This window comes from Xylocopa sonorina, chromosome 1 (assembly GCF_050948175.1).
Source record: "Xylocopa sonorina isolate GNS202 chromosome 1, iyXylSono1_principal, whole genome shotgun sequence".
In the NCBI taxonomy this organism is placed as follows: Eukaryota; Metazoa; Arthropoda; class Insecta; order Hymenoptera; family Apidae; genus Xylocopa; species Xylocopa sonorina.
The window spans coordinates 9605804-9629953 of record NC_135193.1 but is presented as its reverse complement, the minus strand read 5'-3'; the positions used below and the strand labels follow the sequence as shown (position 1 = coordinate 9629953).

General features: G+C 30.7%; 5 protein-coding genes across 10 annotated transcripts; 1 reads left to right on the top strand and 4 right to left on the bottom strand.

Annotated features, from left to right (window-relative positions):
- Positions 1 to 1227: 1227 nt before the first annotated feature.
- Cstf64 (cleavage stimulation factor subunit 2 CstF64) lies at positions 1228 to 3837 on the bottom strand. 2 transcript variants are annotated; one of them, XM_076899911.1, is made up of 8 exons: positions 3693 to 3837; positions 3531 to 3609; positions 2832 to 3406; positions 2453 to 2624; positions 2357 to 2383; positions 2161 to 2258; positions 1495 to 1691; positions 1228 to 1365 (listed from the first exon to the last, which is right to left on the bottom strand). In XM_076899911.1, exons 1-8 carry the CDS (start codon positions 3751 to 3753, stop codon positions 1246 to 1248), a joined length of 1329 nt encoding a protein of 442 aa, XP_076756026.1. In that variant the 5' UTR covers positions 3754 to 3837; the 3' UTR covers positions 1228 to 1245. The 2 variants fall into 2 exon arrangements, with proteins under 2 accessions (XP_076756026.1, XP_076756034.1); XM_076899919.1 differs by lacking the exon at positions 2357 to 2383.
- Positions 3838 to 4229: 392 nt separating this feature from the next.
- LOC143423776 (bifunctional purine biosynthesis protein ATIC) lies at positions 4230 to 7006 on the bottom strand. Its single transcript, XM_076895336.1, has 7 exons — positions 6849 to 7006; positions 6459 to 6662; positions 6090 to 6378; positions 5441 to 5932; positions 4884 to 5276; positions 4480 to 4744; positions 4230 to 4370 (listed from the first exon to the last, which is right to left on the bottom strand). The coding sequence occupies exons 1-7, from the start codon at positions 6865 to 6867 to the stop codon at positions 4251 to 4253; spliced, it is 1782 nt and encodes a 593-aa protein (XP_076751451.1). The 5' UTR covers positions 6868 to 7006; the 3' UTR covers positions 4230 to 4250.
- A 2296-nt stretch (positions 7007 to 9302) lies between these two features.
- On the bottom strand, positions 9303 to 14785 carry Egl (Egl_like_exo domain-containing protein). 4 transcript variants are annotated; one of them, XM_076907030.1, is made up of 9 exons: positions 14696 to 14785; positions 14267 to 14449; positions 13900 to 14085; positions 13380 to 13564; positions 11701 to 13185; positions 11288 to 11368; positions 10940 to 11184; positions 10463 to 10848; positions 9303 to 10161 (listed from the first exon to the last, which is right to left on the bottom strand). In XM_076907030.1, the coding sequence occupies exons 5-9, from the start codon at positions 13105 to 13107 to the stop codon at positions 9800 to 9802; spliced, it is 2481 nt and encodes an 826-aa protein (XP_076763145.1). In that variant the 5' UTR covers positions 13108 to 13185; positions 13380 to 13564; positions 13900 to 14085; positions 14267 to 14449; positions 14696 to 14785; the 3' UTR covers positions 9303 to 9799. The 4 variants fall into 4 exon arrangements, with proteins under 4 accessions (XP_076763145.1, XP_076762992.1, XP_076763072.1 ...); XM_076906877.1 differs by lacking the exon at positions 14696 to 14785 and adding an exon at positions 14450 to 14590 and having other exon boundaries at positions 14267 to 14381; XM_076906957.1 differs by lacking the exons at positions 14267 to 14449; positions 14696 to 14785 and adding an exon at positions 14450 to 14573.
- Positions 14786 to 15826: 1041 nt separating this feature from the next.
- On the top strand, positions 15827 to 19299 carry LOC143426525 (uncharacterized). The gene is made up of 4 exons (XM_076900064.1): positions 15827 to 15958; positions 16131 to 18346; positions 18738 to 19024; positions 19118 to 19299. The coding sequence occupies exons 1-4, from the start codon at positions 15887 to 15889 to the stop codon at positions 19279 to 19281; spliced, it is 2739 nt and encodes a 912-aa protein (XP_076756179.1). The 5' UTR covers positions 15827 to 15886; the 3' UTR covers positions 19282 to 19299.
- Positions 19300 to 19667: 368 nt separating this feature from the next.
- Unc50 (Unc50 RNA binding protein) lies at positions 19668 to 21485 on the bottom strand. Of its 2 annotated transcripts, none has more exons than XM_076907565.1 (7): positions 21380 to 21485; positions 20899 to 20998; positions 20674 to 20825; positions 20407 to 20593; positions 20162 to 20295; positions 19929 to 20030; positions 19668 to 19833 (listed from the first exon to the last, which is right to left on the bottom strand). In XM_076907565.1, exons 2-7 carry the CDS (start codon positions 20988 to 20990, stop codon positions 19697 to 19699), a joined length of 804 nt encoding a protein of 267 aa, XP_076763680.1. In that variant the 5' UTR covers positions 20991 to 20998; positions 21380 to 21485; the 3' UTR covers positions 19668 to 19696. The 2 variants fall into 2 exon arrangements, with proteins under 2 accessions (XP_076763680.1, XP_076763688.1); XM_076907573.1 differs by having other exon boundaries at positions 21258 to 21394.
- Positions 21486 to 24150: the final 2665 nt, after the last annotated feature.

Sequence of the window (24150 nt, the reverse complement as noted above, 5' to 3'; positions counted from 1 at the left end):
ATTTGCAACAAGTTCGATCTCCGATCCCCATGCAAACGTACAATGGAAGGAGTTTCATAAAGAATTTTCGCGAAAGAGAATTGTTCCAAATGAAAGGAAACACTTCGTTTCGAATTGTGTCAGTTTTTAGGCTTACATTACTCCTTCCTCTGTGCAAGGGGCTGGATACTGTTGGCATTTGCGAAAATGATGTAAATTACCAATTAGTGTGCCCCTTCGAGTGTCCTTCGCACCTTCTTTTGTGCCTGAAGCGCGCGTTCATTTCAAGAGGGTGGAAAGACACATGTACAGACCTGGGACCTTCAAACTTCCCGGTTTAGAGGTAAGAGAGAGAAGGATATATAAAAAAGCTATAAGAAAGAGTGAGACAGATGATACGACCTCACTCGGGAACCCCTGGCGCCATCTCTGTGAAAAGTGCTCAAACTGGTCGCACAGCGTTATCGACAGCGAAGTGAACTACTGAAGAACTAGCGCCATCTCTGAGGAAAGTAGTGAAATTAATTACCGACTAGTTTTAGCACTTCTCCAAGAGATAGCGCTAGTAGTTTTAAGTAGTTGACTTCGCTGTCGATAACGCTGTGCGACCAGTTTGAGCACTTTTTACAGAGATGGCACCAGGGGTTCCCGAGTGAGGTCGTATCATCTGTCTCACTCTTTCTTATAGCTTTTTTATATATCCTTCTCTCTCTTACCTCTAAAGCGGGAAATATACAATAAATCCTGGGCTAAAGTAAAGGATGGAATAATCACTTCGACTGCTTACGTTACTTCTGGAGAAGACTTTGTAATGAATTACAATGCTCTAGTAATATAATTATTACTGTTTACAAACAATAAAAATTGATTGTTTCAGGAAACAGATGAGAATTTTATATATGTTAAACTACGTGAAACAAAAAATGCGAAAACCTTATATATAAGTCACTTATCGATAAAGGTTTATTTGAAATTATGCAAGAAGAAAATTGATAAAGTCCATTATAGACTTAGATATTAGCATATTGTTTATTTCAATGTCGTATATATCCGACAAGGAAATATAAAACTATTCAATTCCCGAGGTGAAATTTTATGTTTTTTTTGCGCCTATTCGTTTATCATCAACGCAAATGTCAAATTATTTTTAAAACTTTATTGGCCATTGCGAACCAAGTTTATATTATTACATTTTAACAGTTTTTATACTGCTTTAGGTTTATTTTTATAAAAGAGAAAAAGCTGGTGAAAATTAGAAAAATGGTATTAGCGTTGTGCACTTTTAGCTATCTGTTCTTTAAGTAATAAAATACTTTGCCTTTGTTCAGGTGGTAACATCGCGATTTGTTCATCTGATAGCTGTAACACTTGCATTATTAAAGCCGCCTAAAATCAAGTCAAATATATTTATGTTCAACGATGTACCAGATTATGTAACTAAAACTAATGTACAAAATTTGATACGTTTTTGTATAAAATAACTAATTGATATTTAAATAGTGCATTTTTGTATACCTTCTCCTGGTCGGACGCACCACTCGGAATATTTCCTGCGGGAGACATGCCTGCCATCAGTCTCGAAGTTGCCGATGTGGTAGATGTTGTCAATGAAGTAGCAGGAGCTGGAACACTGGGTGTAGGAACGTTCACAGCTGGACCAGTAGGTGCTGCGACAGGTCTCGGTACCACTGGTGGTGCAACTGGTACTGGTGCTAAGAAATTGTATTAGAAATTGTATATGCAAATACAGGGTAATTCACTACTACAAATTTATATAAACTTTTTTGTTGCTTTTGAGGTGTAGTATCAGCTGTAAAAATTTGTCACACGAGTAGTGAATCACTCTGTATAGTGCACTATACTGATAAACCTGCGAAGAAATTATTTAAATATCTCCTTGAACAATGAATGTATTAGCAAAAATAATTAGGCGAAAAAATATAGATATGCAAGATTCAGTATCCGAACTAGCATTTTTGTTACTTCTGCGTCTTTGTCGCACCTAATCTATATACCTGTCAAATTAAACAACCAAAACGTACCAAATAAAATATTTAACCATTAAACAATGACTGATGTTCATTCTTGCACGATTTTCCGCAGAAGGGATGCCAACGCGTCATCATCAATTGCATAAATTGAACACAAAAAAAAAACGAGAAAATTTTCTGACAACCTTACCATTAGCTTTTGTAATTCTTGGGTCAATAGGCATTCTTGGATCTCTAGGATCTCTCGGATCTCTGCCGAATCTATCTGTCCTTGGGTCACGGCAGAAACTGAAAAAATTAATATTAAGAATGTTTAGATGAAATATTAAGAATATTTTAAGTACTGTTACTTTAAATTGTCTAGAAAAAAAAAATAATTGTAGAACCTCTCAACTCCTTCAACAGGAAGTGTGCTGCAAAAAAGAATAGATTCTTAAAGTATATTAATTAAGAAATTTCTTCTAACATGAAAAAATACTAACTTATCTGCAATATTAAATGTGCTAAGTGCTCTAGGATCTGTATTGGCGGATACAACTGAAGGCGCGCTAACAGGTGTTGGTTGTACTTGTTGTGGTCCCCTTAAATCTTGGTCCATCCTAGCTAAACGCGGATCCATTTGCCTGTCCAATGTACGCAGATCAACGTCTTGTCCTGTTATAAAGTATTTCTATTATTTGATACATCACGATAAGCAAAAATTCAGCAAATATATATACAACATATAAGGGAAGTCTATTTTTATATTAATATTAAAAGGTATTCAATTTTAATTAAATAAAATTAAACATATTTAACATTGATGCTGTGGTACAGAAAAAGCACAACTGCAATGTATTCAAACAAAAATTCCATTCTCACCAGCAAATATTGGTGCTGGTGGATTGGTAACAACCGTTGCTGGTCGTGCAGGTGCCCATGGTTCTTCAATCCTTGGTACAACTGGATGCACAGTTGGTTTATCGGAAGGTGTTAACACACCTGGGATTGCATTCGCTTTGTGTAACATATTAACTGCTGTGTGAGGGTCCACTATCCTCATTACTACCTGGGCTTGCAATAGAGCATACGCCAGTTGAGGATTCTGAAGCAGCATCTGACGCGCTTCATTTGGATTGTTTTGTACGCAAAGTTTCATCTGTTTCATTAACTCAAACATCTGTTCAGGTGGCAAAGATGCAACAGCTTTACTTATAGCTTCCGGAGCTTTATCCGACTGTACCGCTTCACCATACGGATTTTCAGTGTTTTGTCCTTGCAAAAGACTTTGCATCTCCATTCGACTTTTTTCTGTACAAGCATTGTCGACCCTTAATGTCCTCCCTCCGATTTCATAACCATTCAAATTTCTCATAGCGCTAAGAGCTGTTTCTTGATCCTTGTACTCGCAAAAGCCATAACCCTTAGGCTTACCAGTCTCGCGATCAAATACCAATCTAACATAAAAACATTCCATATCATTTTAAGTACCTCTTCCATCCGAAGTTACAGAGATAATAATTGTAAAATAGCATTATGACCTATAATAATAAAAATATCTCTAATGTAAAATGAACTGACTTAAATGAAAGCACTGGTCCAACTTCACTAAAAATATCCTTCAAGTTTTCTTCTGTGGCTTCATACGGGATATTCCCGACTGTTAGAAAAAATCGTACGCATTTTAAGGTTATACGTGTAATTATTGATGAAAAAATAATACAAGAAAACGATGCTTCTTACCGAAAACACTTCGCATAGATTTATCCATAAGCGATTGATCGGAAATAGTTGAATTACTCATTTTCGTGATTTATTCGTTTGTTATATTCGAAGTTTAAAAACAAACAAAACTCGTTAAGAGGAAAACGCAACCCTGAATTAAGGATATCCAATGAAACACTTTATTTTGTCACAGTAGCGCCATCTCGCAGGAAAGTGTTCAAACTATTCGCGCATCGTTACCGATAGTGAAGTAAAAATAAATAAATATATAAATAAAATAATTAATAGACGAATACATTTTTTTCTCGTTTTAACAGCTTTATTTTTTTGTATTTTATAGATATTTTATTGTATATAAAAATATACTTTTGATGTTACCATCCAAAAAGATATATATTTCAAATTGATTTTATAAAAGATCAATATTTTATACGAATAGATCGATTTTCTACAAAAAAATCAATATTTCTATAGTGGACCGCTTGCTTATGCTTTTAATAAGTTTTCTATATTATTGCAATCTTCTTATTTATAGCAAATAACACGGTTTTCGCAATGTATAGCGCTTCAATGCTATTAATGGTGAAACAGTCTCAAATTAGTATGAACTAATACCATTTTGTGTTCATTGCAAGCTTGTATTACTCCCTCGTCATTTATGGAACCAGAAGGACTTGCGATATATTTAACACCACTCTGTAATTAAACAATGATTTTCAATAAATTTAAAAATATATATATATATAAACTTAGGTTTTATCATGAAAACTTGTAGGATATCTTATATCATATTTAAATTGTATACCAATTTTGCTCTATCCACATTGTCTCTGAACGGGAAAAAGGCATCACTACTTAAAGCAACATTGTCCGCCTTTTTTATCCATTCTAATCTCTCACTTTCTGTAAGTTTTTTTGGAACCTCCTCATACATTGCTGCCCATGTTGCCTCATCCATATCTTTTCCAATAGATCCATTTACGTAATTATCAATAGCATTTGATATCTCTGCTCTCTTAACATTTTTCTTAAATTTCATACCAGTAACCTTAGGATGTTGTCGAAGCCACCTAAACACCATTTGGCAATATGTACAATGGTAATTGCATATCAGAAATGGGTTGTAACATTGGCGATAGTAAATCGATTATACTAATAAATTCTCAGATACAGAAATATTATATATTACACCATTAAAATATAATATACCAGTTATCCGCTTTGTCACCAGCAAGTCTCGTGCAATGAATTCTTGACTGTTGCCCGGCACCAATTCCAATTATTTGTCCATCTTTTGCAAAGCATACCGAATTACTCTGCGTATATTTTAAAGCAATAGTAGCGACGATCAGATCTCTTATAGCAGAATCAGGAACGCTGAATGAATTTTCGGTTACTATGTTGGAAAATGTACTTTTATCAATAACTGCATCGTTACGTTTTTGTTCCATAGTCAAACCAAACAAGACCCTGCGCTCCATTGGAGATGGTACATAATTGGGATCGATCTGGAGAACACAATAAGCACCATTCTTCTTCTTTTTTAAAATTTGAAGAGCTTTATCTGAATAGCCAGGCGCAATAATACCATCAGAGACTTCCCTAAAATTTGTTACAAAAATAAAAATATAAGTAAAAGGCAACGCAGTAATTGAAGCAAATGATAATTTGTTACTTCGAATACAATTTATCACTCGTTTATCATTTATATATCTCTCATTTACTACAATAAACAAAGAAGTCATGGTAACTATATTTTGTATTACCTAGATATAATTTTGGCAGTAGTTTCATCGCATGGATCGGATAATGCTATAAAATCTCCAAAACTCGACATTCTGTCTGCCCCACGTGCACGTGCGTAAGCAGTTGCGAGAGGTGTAAGTTGATCCAGTAAATCATCAACTTGGCACAATCTAGCTAACGTCGCATCTAATGGAACACCCACTGCTGCACCAGCTGGACTAACGTGCTTGAAGGATGTAGCAGCTGGCAAACCTAGAGCTGCTTTTAACTCCTTCACTAACTGATAACCGTTTAACGCATCGCATAGATTAATAAAACCCGGAGAACCATTCATTACAGTTAATGGCAAATCATCCAGAGTAGTAAAAATCTGTGCTGGCTTTTGATGAGGATTCATTCCATATCTAAGTGTCAATTGAGAAACACCAGCACTGTACTGTTTACGAAAATAATCCGATATAGCATTATCATATTCTGCTGTATGGGTAAATGCTTTAAGTGCCAATCTTTGCCTGAATAGGAACAGAACACAATAAACATAGTGTACATAAGAATCTATTTTCTCTGAATTTATTTCAATCCTTTCTTTTTACTTGGAACAAAAATTATAAAAATCGATCATACTATGTTAATCACTAAAAAACCATAGAGAGCTAATGAGAAAAATACCTAGTTTCAAGTGTTGTATCGCTCTTAACAGATGATTCCATCTCTTTCCCAACTTTTTCGTAATCATTAGGATCACAAACAACTGTTACTCTATTATGATTTTTAGCTGCGGCTCGTAATAAAGTTACTCCTCCGATATCTATGTTCTCTATAGCATCTTCAATTGACACGTCTGATTTTGCAACTGTATTCACAAATGGATACAAATTGCACACTACCAACTGAATCAGTTCATAATTCTGTTTACGAAGATCTTGTTGATCTGATTCTGTGAGTCTGGCTAATATGCCTTCAGAGAAAAACAAATTTGTAATATGTATAACATCTATAAAATAATGAGTAGATTTAAATGATCCAGGTTTTATTTACCAGCATGAACAGCAGGGTGAAGTGTTTTAACTCTTCCACCAAGCATTTCAGGTGCCCCAGTAACATTAGATACATCTTTAACTGGTAAACCAGCATCCCTCAAAGATTTTGCCGTTCCGCCAGATGCAATTAAAGTTAAACCTAACTTATGCAACTTCTTAGCAAATGGCAAAAGATTTGTCTTATCGGAGACACTTAAAAGTGCTGCGAATGTAAACGAATGAAATGATATGATTTTACAATTCATTGATTGTAGGAAATTTCTTAATTACTTTAGAAAAAATTGCAAGTATAAAAAGATAAATACGAGTCATTGATTTTTAAAAAACACGCATCCCGCAATGCTTATCAGTTTTAATTCTGTCTCGATAATTCTGTATGCAATATTACCTAAATTTCCAGAAGACATGGTACCCTTTCTCTGTTTTAATTACTTCACTTTGAAAATCGAAATAGATTCGAAGAAAAACGATCTACTGTTCCACACAAGAGAACGGAACCGGCTTCTGTAAACAGCGTGATGGAAATTCAACAAGTGCGCGACCCTGAAGTGATCTCCGCTCTCATTATAGTATATATTGCATACGTGTGAGTAATAGGACGCGTTCGCACGTACGAGTACATTCCCATTCAAAAGTTTAGAACATACGTTCTTTTAAGTTACAGTTTAACATTTTCTACTGGATATTTTAACGCTCTTTATTCTTCTTCTTATTTAAACTTCGTTACTCTTTCCTACATCTTTGTTGACCCTTTCTTCCCCTTTTTATATAATATAATATGTTTATGGTATATAAGTATAATATATAATATTTCTAATAAATATAATATATGTAATATCTAATATATATGTTTATAATATTTATAATAAGTATAATATGTAATATTTCTAATAAAATAATTGAATGTACATGTACATAGAGAAATTTGTTTTCTTTGCTGTACCCCAAACTTTTGAACAACATTGTAAGAGAAACATAAATAAAGTTTCAAAATCTGTAATTCGTGGGGGTCTTGCGGGTCAAATGTCATCTTATTAGATAAGATACTTTACAACAAGTTGCTAATATTTATTCGCAACATAAATAGAATCTGCAAATCCTGAGTTGTTATGTTCTGATTATTACAACTGCTTATCTTCAACAACATACATATCTAAACAGAATAATAATCTTCAAATGATTTGCTTCTGACGTCTTCATTATTAAAACATCTTATCTATTTTGTATTAAATGAAAGGAAATGGAATATGTTTTATTAGTAACTTGCTTCGTATAAAAAAATCACTGCAAATTTATATCATAAAATTTATTATGCACATTCTTCAAATGTTTAATGCAATAAATTAATTGTTGTTAATAACAACAATGTCTACTATTTCAAATAAAATAGTTTCATCATTCTTTTTCCGATTTAGAATATATTTTTTCGTTAAAATGACAAATGCATTAGTACAAATAAGGCAGCTGAATCTATTCTTTTACTGTTAATATTGTATTGGTCAATATTATATTTATAAGAAAGAAATAAACAGAAAATATTACATCGTATATTACGTGTAGTAATAAATATAACGTAATGTTAACAGGCTTATTTCTGTTAAAAGACATCGCTGAATACAGATAAAAAATTGTGTTATTTCGTGAGATACTTCGAGGTATATGCCTGTGTAACAAAGTTTATATTATATAGTCTGATATTTATAAAGAACTAGCTCTACTCATTTAAAAAAGAAAACAATGTAAAAGAGTTATTAAAATAATCATTATATATCCCTAAATATGTCAATGATTAAAATTCCATTAATGCATATTTCATAGCTCTTTTAAAGAAGCATTTTCACAAACAATAAAATTTCGAAACACTTTTAAACAGATGTTTGAAATTAAAAGCTACGTCAATGTACAAATTAAACTTAAATAGAAACGCTGTATTCTTGAAAAGTATTGCATTAAAAGCAGCTGCATCTTAACGTTATCACATTTATCGGTTTTCTTTTAAGCGATTGTCGCAACTTTTTCAAATATAGCCATCTTCAAGATGGATATATTTATTACAAGCAACACAGTTCCTAAATGTCATTTATTATTAGTAAAAGAAACATACAAAAATTCTCTACTTTACTAATTATAAATGATACATTATGTTAGGTCTTGGCACAAATATAATTTCAAGAAAATTAGATATATCAAACGTGTAAAATGTCATTACATACTGTACATATTTATACTTATTTTACTAACAATTTTTGTATATCCTCATAAACTTTTATTAAAAGTGAATGTTATCAAAAATATTTTCCAATAAAACTGAAAATATTTCTATATAAATGTACGAAAAAATACATTACGTAAGACGGTGATTTTAATGCAGTACTTCACATAGACAAATTATATTTTCATACATGTAACGTAGTTCTGTACGTCCATGAAGACATTAATTGTATTAAAAAAAATTAATAAAAATTCATTTTAAAAGCATCACTAGAACATTAAAAATGTTTATATATCGCTTTACAGAGGAACAACATTAGTGTTTTAATCCTGAGGGGAAAACATAAATAATTGTAAAAAAATTGTATCCACAGTATTCTTGTTAGTAAACAAATATTGATTTCTATAATTGAAGTAAAGCGTCAACTATCCAAACCAAGTGAGCACAAGTTGATACGAAAGTCAAATTGTTCAGATAATAAAATGCTTATTTCTCAGTTTCTAACTATGGAAATTATGGCTAGAATGACTTACTGAGTATAAGACTACTACTGCTGTAATTTAAAATGTAGTGTGTATTATGCAAAATATTAATTCCTTTTGAAAAGATTCTATAAAATAACAATATATATCCATTACTATAGCTGTAACATTCTACAAGGATAAAAATAAATAAATATATACAGTACAAAGTAATTACATATGGTTAATGTTATAAGAAGATTATTGTTTAAAGTAATGTTTAAGTTTTGTTAACTATATCAAAGACTGTCTGTAACAACACTGATTAGGATATCTGACGCTCCACTGTATTCATAAATACATAATTCGATTATTCTTTCTTATACTCTTGTAAAGAAAGGTAATCTTTTGCAAAAAAAGAGGAAATATTTTACAATGCTAATTCTTCTTCGTTCAATAAAACAAATTCTTCCTAAATTCTGATTCCTGTAGCATCAGATTTGGAAAAACAAATGTATCAATTGAATATTACAATTTTGACAAACTACGTAAAATAGGCCAACACTTTCAATTCTTTTTATTCCTCGCCACCCGACTCTTCCTTTTCGTAAAAATCTAATAATGGCAACTTCATTCCTTACCACTTCCGCAATAACTATGACGTATCTACTTTTTTGGCGAATTCAATAAATCTATACGTTCCTTTTCCTCTTCCGTGAGAAATATTTTGGTAATTACTATATCACCTGTACTATATGTTTGGCAAGCCACGCTACTACCGGCGTTGTGATCTGTTCGTGGACTTTTACTTTTGTCACGACATGAGCACACATATTTCGTCGGAGACGCGTCTGCGCTGCTCGAAGAAAACTGATCAGTTGCGGAGCCAGTAACAGCTGAAAGAATAGCTTCCAGTTTTTCAATTTTTTCGTATCTATCCATCCGCCCGTCGGATAGGATTTCATCCACCATCTGCATCGATTCAGTAAGACTTGGTGTGTCCGAGTTCCTTGGTGATAATATACCACCTATAGGAACGAACATTTTCGTACATAAAACGATATCGATGATGCTGAATAAAGATCCATTTATACCAGAACGGTCTGATAATGAGTTAAACTTAAAGTTCGAATTATAAATATTTCAAATACTTAGATATCCAGATGCTAAGAACATTATTCGGTACAAAAAAAAGAAGTAACGTAAAAAATGTTACAATATTTTATCAATGCATTTGTTTCAAGCTTGACTCATACTTAAATCGCTCGTGTATAAATGAATCTCGAGACAGAGATAGTAATATGGATTATTGAATCGAAAAAACTATACCAGAATGTGAATTTTCGGAAGTATAACTTTCCATACTATGATATTCGTTATCCTCAACTTTATCTTCATCATCGTCGTCGCTGCTTTCCCCTTTATCTTGTCCCATATTTTCAAGCTTTTCTAATTTCCTTGCAACCTTATAACTACCTTTTAATTTTTCCTTCTCGTCTTCGGTTAGATCAAGATAACGTAAAAGGCGTATCTCACGATTACTTAAAACAATGTTCTTGCTAGTTGCCTCTTCCATTCTTTTTTTCAAATCAGCAACTTCTGTTTCTACTTTTCGTTGCTTTTTACGCGCCTTTACTTCTGCTGGTTTTATATGCATTTGAATTTGTTCCTCACACAGCTCATTAAAAAGAGCTTGTACTTCCGGCTTTATAAGTCTAATAATATTACAGTAAAAGAAAGCAACTTAATATTTCGCATACAGAAAACAAAACTGTTCGATAAATAAAGTATAATTAAGTATTATACCTTGACATAGAGACATATATCTGTGGAACCAAACTTAGAACATCACTGCTAGCGTAAATGAGCATGTCTCGTGTTAGCGGACGCCTACACCAGTACCTCTGATTATTACGATAAATATTTTTCAATTGTTCCTTTAATGGATTACATGGAGCACCATAATGATCACAAAGTGTATTCAAATTAACATTCTTAACTTTATATACAGGTTTACCAGTTTCTTGAAACTGGAGTACCGCATGAGCTGCCTAAGAAAATGAGCACAATTTGTTCTTCAAGCGCCATATACTTTTATCATTTTAAGCATTAAATAAAACATTTAAAAAATATTAAAAATCATGAATCAAATACCTGTGTATCAAAAACATTATTCAATATAATCTTAAATTGTTTGTACAAATTGACACTGTCATTCCTACAGTCATGAATTACCTGAAATAATACATATATATTTAAAGTGTACTATAGTATGATTAAATGGTAAATAACTATTAAGTAATAATATATAAAACGTCCATTTAAATGTTTCTAATTACATCCTTGAAAAATTTTATTTAGTTATATTTATAACATACTTTATTGTATAATAGAGTCTAGTATCATATGCTATACTATATTATGCTTTACGAAAAATTCATTATTAGGTAATCCTGTTTTATTTTACATGTCCTTCTTTTTTAACTGTAGGAAAGGGACATTTCATATATTACAATCTAATAGCAGCAAAGAATTACGGAAGAAAAGATATTAATATTATGCCTTACTTTAATAACATCTTTATGCTCTAAAAGCTTCTGAAGACCACCAGCTTGTACAAGATTAGGACAAGCAAATAAGTCAAACACATATGCTTGACCAGACATAGTTCCAATCTGCACAAGCGTCAATTGTCCTTTAACTCCTAAATTTATACCCTCACAGTCGAACGATATAACAATTTTACCATCAGGTGAAGGCTTGCGAGGATTAATTATATCTTCTATAATTTGAAGACTCTCTCTGGGATTCACTATGACTCTAGTTTGCTGTAATACTTTTAATTTCCACGCATCTCCCATTTGCATAGTCTGCAAACTTCTATCTTTTTCTGTATTATCTGCCAATGTTTTCATTACAAGCGTATTTATTCTTTGCTTTAAAGTTTGTTGTTGCAAGCTTATTGGAGGAGAGCTATTATTGCTTTCAATCGAAGGAGAATAAGAATTTTGCAAAGAGTTAGTCTGACTCACAGCATTAGTACTAATTGGTTCCAAATTGATTGTTTGTTGAGACACTTGAGTATTACTTGGTTGAATAGCTTGATTAAAATTCGCCTGACTTGTAGTGCTATTCTGATTTCGCATAGAATTTCCAACTTTTGCTTTTGCTTTACCCTCTATAGCAGCAGATTTTGGTCTTCCTATTAACGTTACCAAATTGCTCTGAACGTGAAACGCGTCTGGGAACATTTTAACAAATGTACATAGATCCTGTGGTGTTTTAAATATAGAGGTCCAATTTTCATATGAAAATTTATCATTAACTATATTGAACATTTGATCCACAAGAATTGGACCTTTCTGTTCGATACAATCGCAAAGAAAATCTAATAATTTGGCAGTAATTTCTGGATCTATAGGTATATCGGGTTCTAGTTCTACAAAAGGTTCTGCCTTCATGCCTTCGTATTGCTTTAACATTACATTGTCCTCGGTAACTACAAAAGCATCAGGATATTTTGAAAGGAAATCTCTAAACTCCTTATAATGTTGACCAGAAATATGTCTAACTTCTGGAGAAGCTTGAGACCGATGCCCCAGAAGACTTTTTATTGGCACCTCGGTACCAACTCCATATTGCATTAATTTATTTGTAAAATATTCTACAGCCTCTCGAGCGTAATCACGTTTACCGCCTAATTTACATCCATTCTCTTCTTCGACAACTTGTTGAAATGTATTCACTGAGACATAATCACCGTTGATAAGAAAAAGCATTGGATATTGAGCTAGAAACTTTTTAAGGCCACTTTGTGATCCGCCAGCAATTTGACGCATTTCCTTTGTAAATCCTTTAGCTCCAAATTGACAGCTCAAATCATGTAACGTGCGTGGACCACCTTTGTCCACAAGAAGTTCAAAGAAGAATAAAAGTGTCATATTTCGTACAGTCTCATACTCTGAACTATCCATTTTCTTGTTTTATTTTATTACTTTCGGAATTTATCTTTTATTACTTATAATTTCCAAAAAATGATGTCATGATATATCCTAAACACAATGAATTAAATAATTAGTACAATATATGACATAAATGACTTTTTGTTGCATCTAAGGTACCAGACATATGAACATGCTAAATAACTAAAATATTTTTAAATAATAGATCAAGCATACGTGAAACCCAATTTTCATGACTCTCTTATTAATATAAAAATATATAACTCAAACTAATATATATTTACCATTATGATAACTATCAAATACTAAGGATACAAGCGAGAAAATAAATTACTGCCATCTTTTAGTACATATTCTTATAAGTACCTCATTGGCAATACTTTCATACAAAAAAGGCACTCGTTTTAATTTTGATCAAATGCCAATGATTGAACGACTGCACAGTCACCATAACAGAGACAAACAAAATCTGAAAATTCATTAAAATACAAAGTATTTTAATATGCCAATTTCTATATTTAACTCTCCATAGGTAAACTGGGTCATTGATGAAAGAAGCAAAAATTTCACTCTGAAATTTCTCCAAAATAGAAAAAGAGACAAAATCAATGTATTTAATTTCAAAAACTATCGAATGACATACTAGTTGCTTTAAAAATAAATTGTGAATTTTTTAAACTTTTCGAAAGCTTAGAATACTGAGAAAATTTTGGTTTCTTCTCAATGACCCATTATACCTAAAAATAAGTTTCTCTATAAAAGATTCATGATTATTACTCTACATCATATTCTTTTCATACAAACCTTATGTTATAACAAATTAGAGTTCTTGTGAATACAATTTCCTTTCGTTCGATATGATATATGTTGTACAGATTAGGAACATTATAAAACCTTCCACTTCGCTCGCAAAGAAATCAAGTTTATTAATAATAATTTACTCGAAAGTATACGTTACTTTAACGGATTATAATATAATTACAATATAACCTGGTAAATATAAACATTAATTGTAACATATATAGGTATTTATTTAGTTAATATAGCAAAAGTTATAGATTAAAGAGTAAAATATCTTTATATGCCACACATACAATGAATCTTCAACAGATTAAAAAGACAAGAATTATGCAAAATATGCAATGGACACAAGTGCAAAACAACTGCCCACCTATGATGCAGATAAATATTTATGAGTTCCAATTTTGTATTCGCATTTCAAATCGGAAGATTTAATCGTGTATTCCACAAAGTATCACAGCACATATCACGTACAAGACATATGTCTGTAAATTAATTCACTGTATCACGGAATACTGTTGTGCAATTTGACATTGATTGGTATGATAATTACCTATGACAGATGAAATTTCGCTGAACATCGGTGCATATCGGATCGCAGAATTTTAGAATCGACGATAAACGAATTCTAAGATATCACAGGTCAAACAACTCTGACATAGATTTAAAATACCACGCTACACTAATGATCTCGATATGTGTTCCTATAGTATTCGTTAACCATCCTCGGACTCTTGTTACTTCCACAACTGACAACGATAATTATAGTTTATCCGAAAGTCGCTTTATTATAGCTTGCCTAATATTATGTGGTAAAATTTCAGTCATTTGCCAATGTGGTGCACCATGCGATATATCATTTTATATACTGGTGCACACATATTCAATTAATCCTCACCTGGTAAAACAGACACGAGAGGGAGTATCGAAGGTGGAAAATAGCTTTCCCCCCCAAAAAAAGAGGAAAAAAACAATACTTGCAACAGTCAATACTCACTTAAATGATGACTGCATTTGCATAGCCAATTTCCTGACATCAAATTTAATTCTACTTATACTTACTAACTATAAGATCGTTGTTAAACAAAATACACTATACCCCATTAATGTTTTGGAGAAAAGAAGGCATACATATACACGTATATATGTATGTATATTTAAAATAATATGCATTAACTACATGTATAGTGTTATATAGAATTATAATACATAAGCTGATATATATGTATATCTATACTGTAATTAGAATTAATACGTATTTTAAATAATGCAATAAACAGAAATATATACATAGCAGTTTAACCATGCGCATGTCCAACCAGATAAACAGAAAGAATACTGTCCTATCTATGACACGCAATTGATGACGCTACCACAGGACACAAACACGTAACCGTTGTCACTGACTTGACTTGTGTAAATGTGTTCGGTGCCATAAAGTATAGGATGATGTATGATTGAATTCACGTTGACGAAGACACTTTTAATTGGTCAAATTCTAGTAGCGAATCACATGTATAAGAAATGTAAACATTATTCAATCTCAAAGTATGGTAGTGATAATTTTATAACATTATTAAAAATATTTTAAAGACAAGGATAAAATTCTGCTTTGCGACAATTTAGAAAGCATTAAATGATTTGGTATTTTAAATACCTTGAAATTTTAAAGATCATTGAAGAATATTATTATTCACTCGTTAGTTTCTTACGATACGTTGGCTACACTTTTATTTCGAATCATTGTCGCAGAATTTGTTTGAAATAAGTTTCCAGTAAAATAAAAATATGTTAAGTAAGAAGCATTGTAAAAAGTATGAAGTAATTAACACGCATGTCGTGTAAAAGTACTGACTAAACGTTTATCCGAAAGATTTAGATAACTATAGGATAATAGCTGTAATATTATTAATTATAATGAATAACGCGTAAAAATTAATGAACAGAGGACGAATGAATACAGATTACAATTATAAACTTCGGTTGAAATATGTATCAAATTTGTAATGACGAAGATGAATTCGAACCGAGAATTACACCAAAACCTGCACCTAAACCTGATGTAAGTTTTTCCATAAAATACATTAATATATGTGGTATGTAAGGAAACAGTTTCAATAGTTCCAACTTTAATTATTGAGAATAAATAATTTAAATTTAAAAATGAACAATATTAATGCATAAAGAATTAATTTTATTATAAGAATAACCTATTTTAATCTCTTTAATTCTAGTGTCTTGCAATACCATCAGTTCCTGAAGTTTCCTTAATATTTGATAAACCTTTAAATTATAAAGGTACACAATGTACAAGTTTTCAGTCACCATCCATAGAATCTAAAAGTCTAATACATAAAACTATTACTTCGTCTCCATTAAGTGCTAATGGGTCTTATGCAGCATGGAAAGAACGGAATTATTCATGCAAACCATCATCTTCTAAAGTTAATAGTTATACAACTGCTGAAAAAATACAATTTAATCAAAATTATAGTAGACATCCTTGCTCAGCAGAGAGCCCTTCAGATATCCAACACGAATCCAAAGAAGGAAGCTACGTTAGGAGAAGAGATATTTATAAAGGATTGCAATGTGAACAAGAAACTTATAGAAGAGATTATGATTGTTCGAATACCCATAATTTTGAAACGCTTGGGAATAATACAATGCATAGAGAAAACAGTCAGACTGTTAAAGTTCAAAACAGCAATAAAATAAAACATATTGGATCAGTGTCTTCCATGCCACATGCCAGTAAACCCTGCATAAATACTGACAATTATATCATTAGTGAAAATGAATATTCACCACGATTATACAATAGAAAGCTGGTAACACATAATACCAACCAACAGAGGATACCATGTAATGATTCAGCTACCGAGCCAAATGTAAATAATTTACCTATCAATCCAAATGCTTTGCAGAGAAATGAAGTTCAGTTACCGCATTACATAGGGCAGCAGTATCCCTATTTTAACATGAACGCTTATCCATATCCTCAAGTACATCATTATGCTACTCATAATACAGACAATCAAGAAACATTAAAGAATTTACTACAGATTATAAATAGCCAGAATGAACAAATTAAAGCTCTGCAGATACAAGTGGATAGATTATTGAATATACAAGAAAAAACGTTGAAAGAAGGGAAAAGATGTTCTTGTTTGTTTCAATCGCAACAGAATGATCAGTTAAAGACAGCTGTTAAATCTAACGATATTTTAGATGCTTCTAATTATGTTGCTGTATTGGAAAATGCAAAAAAGAATGTTTATCAAAGGGAATTTTCTAAGGATGGCAGGAAAGAAAGTCATAATGAAAATGGAAATCAAAGTGATTTGATATTAACAGACACACAGTCAAAGAAAGCATTTGTGGAAGAAAAAGTTTCCATTGGTGTAATGACCAGTTTTGAGTTCACTGTACAGAGTCCCTTTACGGTAGATGTTGAGGATTGTGAAAGAAAGAATAGCCAACAAAACGAAGAAAATATTAGACCGTGTAACAACGTTGGTTTTCGCGATACTAACGAATCGTTAAGAAGATACAAGAATTCTTTTACTCGAATACCTAGTGCACAATTGGAGAATATAGTAGAGGACTCTGAGAGTTATATGTCATCTAGTCAGCAACAGAGTAGTAATTTAAATGCGAGTACTTCTACAAAAGATCTAGAGAAACAAGCTTATGTAGACATTAGAAGAGAAATAGATACCCATAAATCCGAGTCTCCTAAATTACGTAGAAATATAATCACAAAATTGAGCGAGGCTGAAGATAGTGTAAAAAAACATTTAGAAAAAACTTGTACAGAGGAACCAAGAAATTATGAAACTGTAAAGACACCAATGACGCAAAGAAATTTTGTAGATATTGAATATAATGTTCCACAGAATAAAAATGTAAAAAACTCCTCAAATATTTCTACTAGTACAGATCAATTTAAAAAACCAATTATGGAACGAGACAATGATTCTGCAAAAGCGAGCAGTTCTGCGAATAATTCTGATTATTATAAAGATTACCGAAAAGAAGGACAGTTATCTAGATCCAAACGGACTAAATGTGTTGAGGATAGTCTGATTTTAAACGGCGGCGATTTACACATAAACGAAAGACCACCGCCTACTCCAGAGCCTAGCATTCATGTTGATATGCACGAATATTCCAGCGATGATGACAGTGAGAAAGTTAAACGTAGCTCGAAAGTGGGCTGGACATTTTATAATAATGTTCTTGGGCAAGTAAATCAATTGTTACAAAACTCTTGCATTATTGATGAGCAACAACAAAATAAAACAAAAACAAATCAAAATGAACGAGATGAGACTGAAAATAGAGCGGTACTAGATACTGTAAAAGTCGCTACACTAGAACAACTTAAAAAAATTGGGATCAGTTTAAGCGAAAATCCAGAAGTTAAGGAATTAAACAATAGTAACAAGTACGTTTCATTTTCTGAAGCATTTAGAAGTTAAAACTAATTAATTCTATAAAAATAAACTGTCTAGTTCTATAAGGTTGCTGGTACTAAATTTAAGAAATTTATACAAAGTGGAATTGATTGTATAGTTTGGTTTCTAAATGACTCGTTTATAATTCAACTCTTGTGCAGATGGTACAATAGAGGCTCCTATATCTGAACTAACAGGTAGACAGAAATATTTAAAACATACAACGGACAATAAAACATTTTAATGACTGAATAATGAGTGTTCAGATGCAGGAGAAACTCTACTATAATTGAATGATTAATTAATATAAACTTGGTTAGATTTATTCTAAATAATCCAGATTATATTTTGCATAATGAATTTTAATAATTTGTTTAAAAGGGTGGCGTTCGATTTATCATCCTATCCGCGTTTGGATTACCAATCAAACATGACGCAAGCTACAAATGCTGTAAATGAAACAAATACAAGTATGCATATGAAGGCATTAGCATTAAAATACTTAACAGATGAACAACTTGCTGAATTATCAGTACAAAGACAAAGTTCAGCATCTGTAAAACACCTTTTAGTTAGCAATGTACAAGGTACAAATATGTCTTTTGCTACAATGCGTTATCTAGAAAGGTATCAACTACTACCAGGAAAAAATAATGTTCAAACCGAAGGTAAAATAATTAATAGATATAGTTTCTACTTAAAATATATACTACACAATTTCAATTAAATTAATGATATGAGAATTACTTTTCATTTTCTAGATACTGGCAAAGTACAAAGTGAAATGTCCCCAAAGATTGACTTGAAATTGGCAAATTCAAAAAATAGTCCAAAACCATTACGTTTCCCATTTAATCATAGGACAACCTGTCCAAGCAAGATTTTAGATATTTCAACTTTAAAACAACAACCTAAACTTTTATAACACATTAATAGTATGAATCCATAAAACAAAAATTATTATTTATATACTGTAAATGTATAAATGATGGCTTATGGAAAAAAAATGAGGATCTAATCCTTGTATTACTGAAAAAATAAAATATGATATTTCCTAAAGTCATTTAAAAAATTTTTTATACAAACAATTCAATATAAGAATTTATCATGACATAGTTTTTAATGTAAAAAATATAAATAAAAAAAATACTATCTTTGTCTAATGATATACATTCTCCCCTATTTTTATAAAATTAAATACAAATAGTTCATTTTAGAGTTTAAGTATTATCCATTGGTTCGCAAATAGCAACCATAATTTATTAAGTTTATATGCACAGAAACTTGTATTAAAAATCAATTTTAAATAAATTCTTTTATAATAAAATAACGAACTTTATTTAAACAACTCGATAGTGATAAAATTCCATGACTAAATGACTAATATTGATACCTGCGCACAGTGTCATAATATACATCAGTAATGTTATTGGTAATGTTGATAATATTATGTGTGTTTTATGAAGTATCTCTATACCTAAAACAAATGAAGAAATTTGTATTAATTTTTATCTTTCATGTTATAATTATTAAATATAATGAATGTACATGTAATAAAATTTATATACTTACTTGTGTAACCCAAGAATGTTATATAAATGTAATAACCAACAGCTACTAACCAGATTGTATTTCCAACAAATCGTGATGAAAATGTATCATAGTTTATAAGACCTATTGTAACAATTAAATGCAGTAAAAATAAAACTGATATATAATTAAGATTATATCTTCAGATGTCATCAATATTCATTTTTAAAAAGTACAGATATATAGATTAATAAAAGTAAGAAAACAAATTTTACCATTGTATAAAAACAATTGTACAATATGTAGTATAACTAAAGGTGGAAAGAATGCATTTAAATGTATATCAAATGCATAACCCCACTCTACATCTTGAGTCTTATCAATCCTTAAGTAACGATTTGTTACAAACCTGAAATTAGACAAATTTTTTGCTTCAAATAATAGACAGATATAACCCCGTGTTCATAATAGATATTTTATGTGCTAATGAATGTCTGTGTGTATGTGCGTATAAACTTACCAGAATACTGTAGCTACAATTAGACCAGCTACAAGGTAATCGATGAATATCATGTAAAATAAGAGCTTTATAAATTGAAAAAATCCTAATCCCAGAACTATTGTAAAGCCGATAGACGATATGCATAAACAGCACATTAACAGTACCAAGAATGCAGGATCATCCCTTGCGAATTGTGATTTTGTTTCTGAGAAGTAGTTCATTTTGCACAATAAAAAATATATAATGCATGAAATAAGAAATTTATTAAAAAATAGAGCGACTTACGTTTTCTACTTTGAAAATTTCTGTATACTTTTTGTGGTGATATAAATAAAAAAATCATTTGCCACAGAGCAAACTCAAAATCCATTTGTTCAAATTTCAATAATTTTCTTAGATACTTATAACATTTTGTTGCTGCACCTATGCAATCTTGCCTTAAATACATAAATTTAACATATATGAAACAAACCTAGGATAAATCAAAATTAAAAATATGATTCTCTATACCTGTAAGTTACTGGCATCGGTAAATTTGTGCCTGATTCAGTTGGGCCAGGTGAATTACACCTACTTATCGGTGGTGAAGTGGAGTATTTCATTTTTGAGCCTATTTAATAGAAACTCATCATTTTTTTACAATCATCAACAAATCGCAAGAAATAAGTTATAATATAGATATTGATTTCGCCCGAATATTTTTTTCTGTTGAAATGAATTTTCGTAGAATATAATAGAACTACACAATGATCTTTTACCACTAATGGCATTTAGTAATCATCTTTTTCTTCTGAGAAATAACATATCTAATTGTGTCAATTTGATGTATCATTTTTTATTACAGGTTATGTTGAGGAAAGTTAACTTACAAACACTACACTTGAGATATCTTTTTCAATATTAACAAAACGAACAACCTCAAATAATCATATATAAATTTCATATATTATAATAACAATCTTAGGAGAATACGTGTAAAATGTTACTTTACAGTTTCAAAGACAGGATTACTTGATACACGACAGCCATTGGTTAAATTCCATTTAATCTGCTTCAATTCCTCTTCGACAAACATATCTCTTCCCATAAACTAGTTGCTAAATTTTATCTAAAATTAAACATTTTTAAAACAAAACAACAAAATTGTTAACACTTGTTGTACTCTAATTCAATTTGAATACGAAGAAACGACTTGCGTTCAATTTAAAATGAAAGAGAGATAAGAACTTTTAAAGTATTTAAATTATTGACAAAACATGCATGTTTTATACATGTTCTATACACTTGTACAAATAGATTACTCAGACAAATCACTTAACTTGCAGTTATCTTATATCAGCAGATTATTAGATTTCAATTATTGTCTTTTTTTTTTAAAGACAAATTATTTTATTATCAATAAATAGGATAAGCGATAAATAATGTGTAAAAATAGTATAAATTATACGTATGACTAATACATTGCAAAAATATTATAAAAAACAGCGATAGAATCATTAAAAAATTTTTAATCTTTTTTTATTTATTCCTAATGTATAACTCGTATTCGTTGCTATTTGTGTGCGTAAATTAAATAAAAATATTATAAGAACACAATAAATCTTTATATAATAAATATATAATAAGAAAATGTATGGATGTCGGTTTCCAGTTTCGTACATTCGATTAATTAATTAATTTATTTATTGTGTATTTATATTATGTACAAAGTAGTCTCTAACCACATAATGGACGCAACAAATGAACCTGTTATGTACAAATATATAATTACAGATACATCGAAAATGTTCACACATCAAACATAAAATTATACGTGTAATTGAACTTCTTATACGCTGCGCCACGAGTTAATATGTATAGCTAATATACATATAGCTTTCTGTCTTTTCTTCTTTCCATAACTTTCTTATAGGATACAATTCTCTCTCACTTTCTCCTTCTTTCTTTCTCTCTCTCTCTCTCTTTCTCTCTTTCTATGTATATATCATTTGTTGTAGATCGCATATATTCTTACATATCTCCTATATATTTTCGTATGTATATATTTATATTTTTATATTTAAATATAAATATATATATGTATGTATGTATATATATATATATATATATTTATATAGCAAACCATCGTATCAATACCGAAATTTATAAAAATATGCGTGTACCTTTAAAAATGATGCACTTTAAATCAAGCACACTAATGCTAAATTATATATGTATGTATGTATACGTAAATACGCTTAATTCAAATTTGGCTTATCACGTATTTCTATATTTCACACGTAAGAAGCCAACGTTTAATTAAGCATCATATTTTCTCCATATTCTTTGTTCCAATCGGCAGGGAATATAAGAACTTCTCGACAGATTATTTCATATCGTACGAACTCCTTTCGTGTGGAAATTGGAAGATATTGATAGATACAAAAGGATTAATTGATTTTTTTTTACATACATATGAATATATGTAAAAAGGCACTGAACGTACAACGAGTTCGTCCGCAATAAAACTGATGGTATTAGGACGTATTATAGGTATTACAGGAGCGACGGTGTAATTAATGAGAACATTTCTTATTTTTTATGATTGGAAAAGGAAAATTATTAGCATTTCAATTCAAGCACAATAAACGTAATTAGTTGATACAGATTAATGAATGAATTGAAAATATCGTCGCACCATCTTTCAACATTGTTCCTCTAAATAATTTGAAAATGATCTTTAATTTGTCTTTAAAAATTCAAATATTATTAACAAGATTATAATATTTGGTTTAAATTATGTCAAAGAGAGTATTCTCTCTTTTATAAGCGATGTTGCAAACGGTTTGGACCCAAATAGATGAATTAATTTCATGACGTTAAAATGTGTTGTATGTATTGTAAAATTGTTGTTCGTAGTCATGTCACATTTGACACGATTTTCGCAGTATAATTTTTATAATTGAAAAATAAGCTTCTGATGTGCACAGAATATATAAATCTTAACAATCTATTGAAAAGTATTGCATATGTATACTTGTTACTTGAAATTGTACAAGGAGCGTTAGGTAATTCTCGTTAACAAATAAGTAATGCACTGAAACTTTTAGGAGGCAATCGCTGTTTATATTTCATATTACTATATTCTAACATCTGCAAGGCTTTATCATGATCATTTTGATCAAATTTGATTTAATGTCACTTGTGACATGGCATACTTTAATTAATTTCATTCATTTGAGCACGATAAATTATATATTTATTGCGATGTTTCCTGTGTAAACTTAAACTTTATGCAGTACAGTTCAAGCTACGAGTTTACATATAAACGCACATATTACAATGTGCCGTATTAATTGTAAATCTCTCGCACATTTATTCTTACGCAGGTTCTATTATACAAGAGAAAAATGAAATATTTATAACATACGACTAAAAATACATTAACAGAGAATTTCTGCATATACTTTCTCAAAAAGTTTGTTCACATAATTACTTTAGACATTGCAGTCCAGTGCCTACTATAATAAACAAATCTTACTTATAAATTGTAATTATTCCTCTAGTTATGCGCCAAAGACGCAGAATACTAACGAAGATTTAGTCAGGAATGTTCGATTACCAAATCAGTTTATAAATATAACAAAGTACTTGTCGCTGTTTCAATATCGTTTAATATGTATATCATGATGTGTTCTTACGCATCGATAATATTTCAAACACTAGATGCTTTATTCGTTATGTTATTTTCATTCATATTTAGTTATAATTTATAGTTTTATA

What these genes read in the sequence shown, in the direction of transcription:
- Cstf64 (XM_076899911.1), bottom strand. Translation starts at nt 3,753, where the DNA reads ATGAGTAATTCAACTATTTCCGATCAATCGCTTATGGATAAATCTATG. An exon ending in ACATTTAATATTGCAGATAA is followed by an intron (nt 2,384 to 2,452) that starts GTTAGTATTTTT and finishes TCTTTTTTGCAG; the next exon opens with CACACTTCCTGTTGAAGGAG. An exon ending in AAGAATTACAAAAGCTAATG is followed by an intron (nt 1,692 to 2,160) that starts GTAAGGTTGTCA and finishes ACAATTTCTTAG; the next exon opens with CACCAGTACCAGTTGCACCA.
- LOC143423776 (XM_076895336.1), bottom strand. An exon ending in TCACCCTGCTGTTCATGCTG is followed by an intron (nt 6,379 to 6,458) that starts GTAAATAAAACC and finishes TTTTCTCTGAAG; the next exon opens with GCATATTAGCCAGACTCACA. An exon ending in GATACAACACTTGAAACTAG is followed by an intron (nt 5,933 to 6,089) that starts GTATTTTTCTCA and finishes GTTCCTATTCAG; the next exon opens with GCAAAGATTGGCACTTAAAG.
- Egl (XM_076907030.1), bottom strand. Translation starts at nt 13,107, where the DNA reads ATGGATAGTTCAGAGTATGAGACTGTACGAAATATGACACTTTTATTC. An exon ending in ATAATGTTTTTGATACACAG is followed by an intron (nt 11,185 to 11,287) that starts GTATTTGATTCA and finishes TCATTTTCTTAG; the next exon opens with GCAGCTCATGCGGTACTCCA. An exon ending in ATATATGTCTCTATGTCAAG is followed by an intron (nt 10,849 to 10,939) that starts GTATAATACTTA and finishes TAATATTATTAG; the next exon opens with ACTTATAAAGCCGGAAGTAC.
- LOC143426525 (XM_076900064.1), top strand. Translation starts at nt 15,887, where the DNA reads ATGTATCAAATTTGTAATGACGAAGATGAATTCGAACCGAGAATTACA. An exon ending in GAATTAAACAATAGTAACAA is followed by an intron (nt 18,347 to 18,737) that starts GTACGTTTCATT and finishes TTTGTTTAAAAG; the next exon opens with GGTGGCGTTCGATTTATCAT. An exon ending in AAATAATGTTCAAACCGAAG is followed by an intron (nt 19,025 to 19,117) that starts GTAAAATAATTA and finishes TTCATTTTCTAG; the next exon opens with ATACTGGCAAAGTACAAAGT.
- Unc50 (XM_076907565.1), bottom strand. Translation starts at nt 20,990, where the DNA reads ATGAAATACTCCACTTCACCACCGATAAGTAGGTGTAATTCACCTGGC. An exon ending in CCGATGCCAGTAACTTACAG is followed by an intron (nt 20,826 to 20,898) that starts GTATAGAGAATC and finishes TATGTATTTAAG; the next exon opens with GCAAGATTGCATAGGTGCAG. An exon ending in AACATTCTTGGGTTACACAA is followed by an intron (nt 19,834 to 19,928) that starts GTAAGTATATAA and finishes CATTTGTTTTAG; the next exon opens with GTATAGAGATACTTCATAAA.